Consider the following 2,180-nt stretch of genomic DNA (forward strand, 5'->3'; position numbering starts at 1 on the left):
ACCGCTTCTGGTGTGAGTTGGCGCCATGTGGAGGATGGAACTAAACCTTGTTGGAGCCGTAATGTGTCGCAGACGTGTGAGGTGTTAATGAGGGACTATAAGGGCTTTGATAACTTTCAGCTTGAGAGTATTTTGGACATTTCCTAAAGAAGCAAAGAGTTAAGAATATTGAAGAGGTTCTGAGATTACAGGTTATTTCAGTTGTTTGTTGTGTATAGGATCTAGCATACTTGTTGGAATTGATGTCTGTTGATGTCATGTCTGTTGTTTTTGTCATTAAACTGGTGTTTCTGTTCACCCTAGACCTGATGGCGCTGAAAGAAGAGAGTCAAGAACTGAATAAAATGGAAGAGAAAGATCAGTATGAGAAATGTCATGATTTAATGGTTGGGGTGAAATCTTTTAGTTACTCAAAGACTCATAAAACAGAAACTAGAAACTTTGAAGTCCAGATGAAAGTTCATACTGGAGAGAGCCCTTTCACCTGCCAACACTGTGGGAAGGGTTTCTCACTAAAAGGAAATCTTAACATTCACATGAAAATCCATGCTGGAGAGAAGGCTTTCATATGCTCTCAGTGTGGAAAGAGATTTACACAGAAAAATACCCTTAATTCCCACATGAGAGTTCACACTGGAGAGAAGCCTTACACCTGCAAAATGTGTGGGAATAGCTTCACGCGAAAAGAAAATCTTGAAATTCACATGAGAGTTCACACTGGAGAGAAGCCTTACACCTGCAAAATGTGTGGGAAGAGCTTCACACGAAAAGAAAATCTTAAAATTCACATGAGAGTTCACACTGGAGAGAAGCCTTACACCTGCAAACTGTGTGGAAAGTGTTTTAAACAGAAAAAGTACCTCAATGGCCACATGAGAGTTCACACTGGAGAGAAGCCGTTTGTTTGTGATCAGTGTGAAAAGAGTTTCAGGTGTAAAGCGCACCTTGATCTTCACATGAGGAGTCACTCCGGGGAGAACTGTTTTATATGTCAGCAGTGTGGAAAGAGTTTCTCACACAAAGGAAACTTTGAGAATCACATGAGAGTTCACACTGGAGAGAAGCCTTTCACCTGCCCTAATTGTGGAAAGAGCTTCACAATTAAAGGAAACCTTAAGATTCACATGAGAGTTCACACTGGAGAGAAACCTTACAAGTGTGTTCAGTGTGAAAAGAGTTTCCCATATCACACAGACCTAAAACGGCATTTGCAAACTCACTCTGGAAAGAAAATCCAAACCTTGTCACACTGAGGAAAATTGCAATTTCAACAATCATCTGCGCATTCACTCTGAAGAAAGACAATTAAATTGTGATCAGTCTAATTAAAACATCACACTTACAGATAAAAATGTAAAAGTTGTGTAAATGTGAGACCCTGATTGTGTTCTTTGTTAAAACCTATTTGGACAGGATTAGTTTTACATGGAGTGGTGGGATAGAGTAAATATAACCAGAGCTTCTCAGTGATTTTAGTCCCATCTGAATGTGCCATCTCAGTAATCATTATGGATAATATCAGTAAATATTAATGTGACTTTTACCTTCAGTAAAAAGGAAAATTACCTCAGGTAATGCTATTCCCGTGCTAATAGACCAGCTGTAAATATTGCGGAAATGTTACATCATTTCTTGTTTAATTCTGTTACATGGTTTTGGGTTATGTTTCATTGTTTACAGTGGGTACGGAAAGTATTCAGACCCCCTTCAATTTTTCACTCTGTTATATTGCAGCCATTTGCTAAAATCATTTAAGTTAATTTTTTTTCCTCATTAATGTACACACAGCACCCCATATTGACAGAAAAACACAGAATCGTTGACATTTTTGCAGATGTATTAAAAAAGAAAAACTGAAATATCACATGGTATTGTGGCACATCCTAAGTATTCAGACCCTTTGCTCAGTATTTAGTAGAAGCACCCTTTTGATCTAATACAGCCATGAGTCTTTTTGGGAAAGATGCAACAAGTTTTTCACACCTGGATTTGGGGATCCTCTGCCATTCCTCCTTGCAGATCCTCTCCAGTTCTGTCAGGTTGGATGGTAAACGTTGGTGGACAGCCATTTTTAGGTCTCTCCAGAGATGCTCAACTGGGTTTAAGTCAGGGCTCTGGCTGGCCCATTCAAGAACAGTCACAGAGTTGTTATGAAGCCACTCCTTCGTTATTTTAGCTGT

General features: G+C 39.2%; 1 protein-coding gene across 1 annotated transcript in view; it reads left to right on the forward strand.

Moving 5' to 3' along the window:
* LOC107693609 (zinc finger protein 850-like) overlaps positions 1–2,180 on the forward strand; it is a 34,081-nt gene that overhangs the window by 1,360 nt on the left and 30,541 nt on the right. The window contains exon 2 of the mRNA XM_016493061.1: positions 448–1,215. Coding sequence (XP_016348547.1) covers positions 448–1,215 — 768 coding nt within the window. The remainder of the gene's footprint in view (positions 1–447; positions 1,216–2,180) is intronic.

The sequence above is a fragment of the Sinocyclocheilus anshuiensis genome, unplaced genomic scaffold (genome assembly GCF_001515605.1).
Source record: "Sinocyclocheilus anshuiensis isolate Anshui unplaced genomic scaffold, SAMN03320099.WGS_v1.1 scaffold1942, whole genome shotgun sequence".
Lineage (NCBI taxonomy): Eukaryota > Metazoa > Chordata > Actinopteri > Cypriniformes > Cyprinidae > Sinocyclocheilus > Sinocyclocheilus anshuiensis.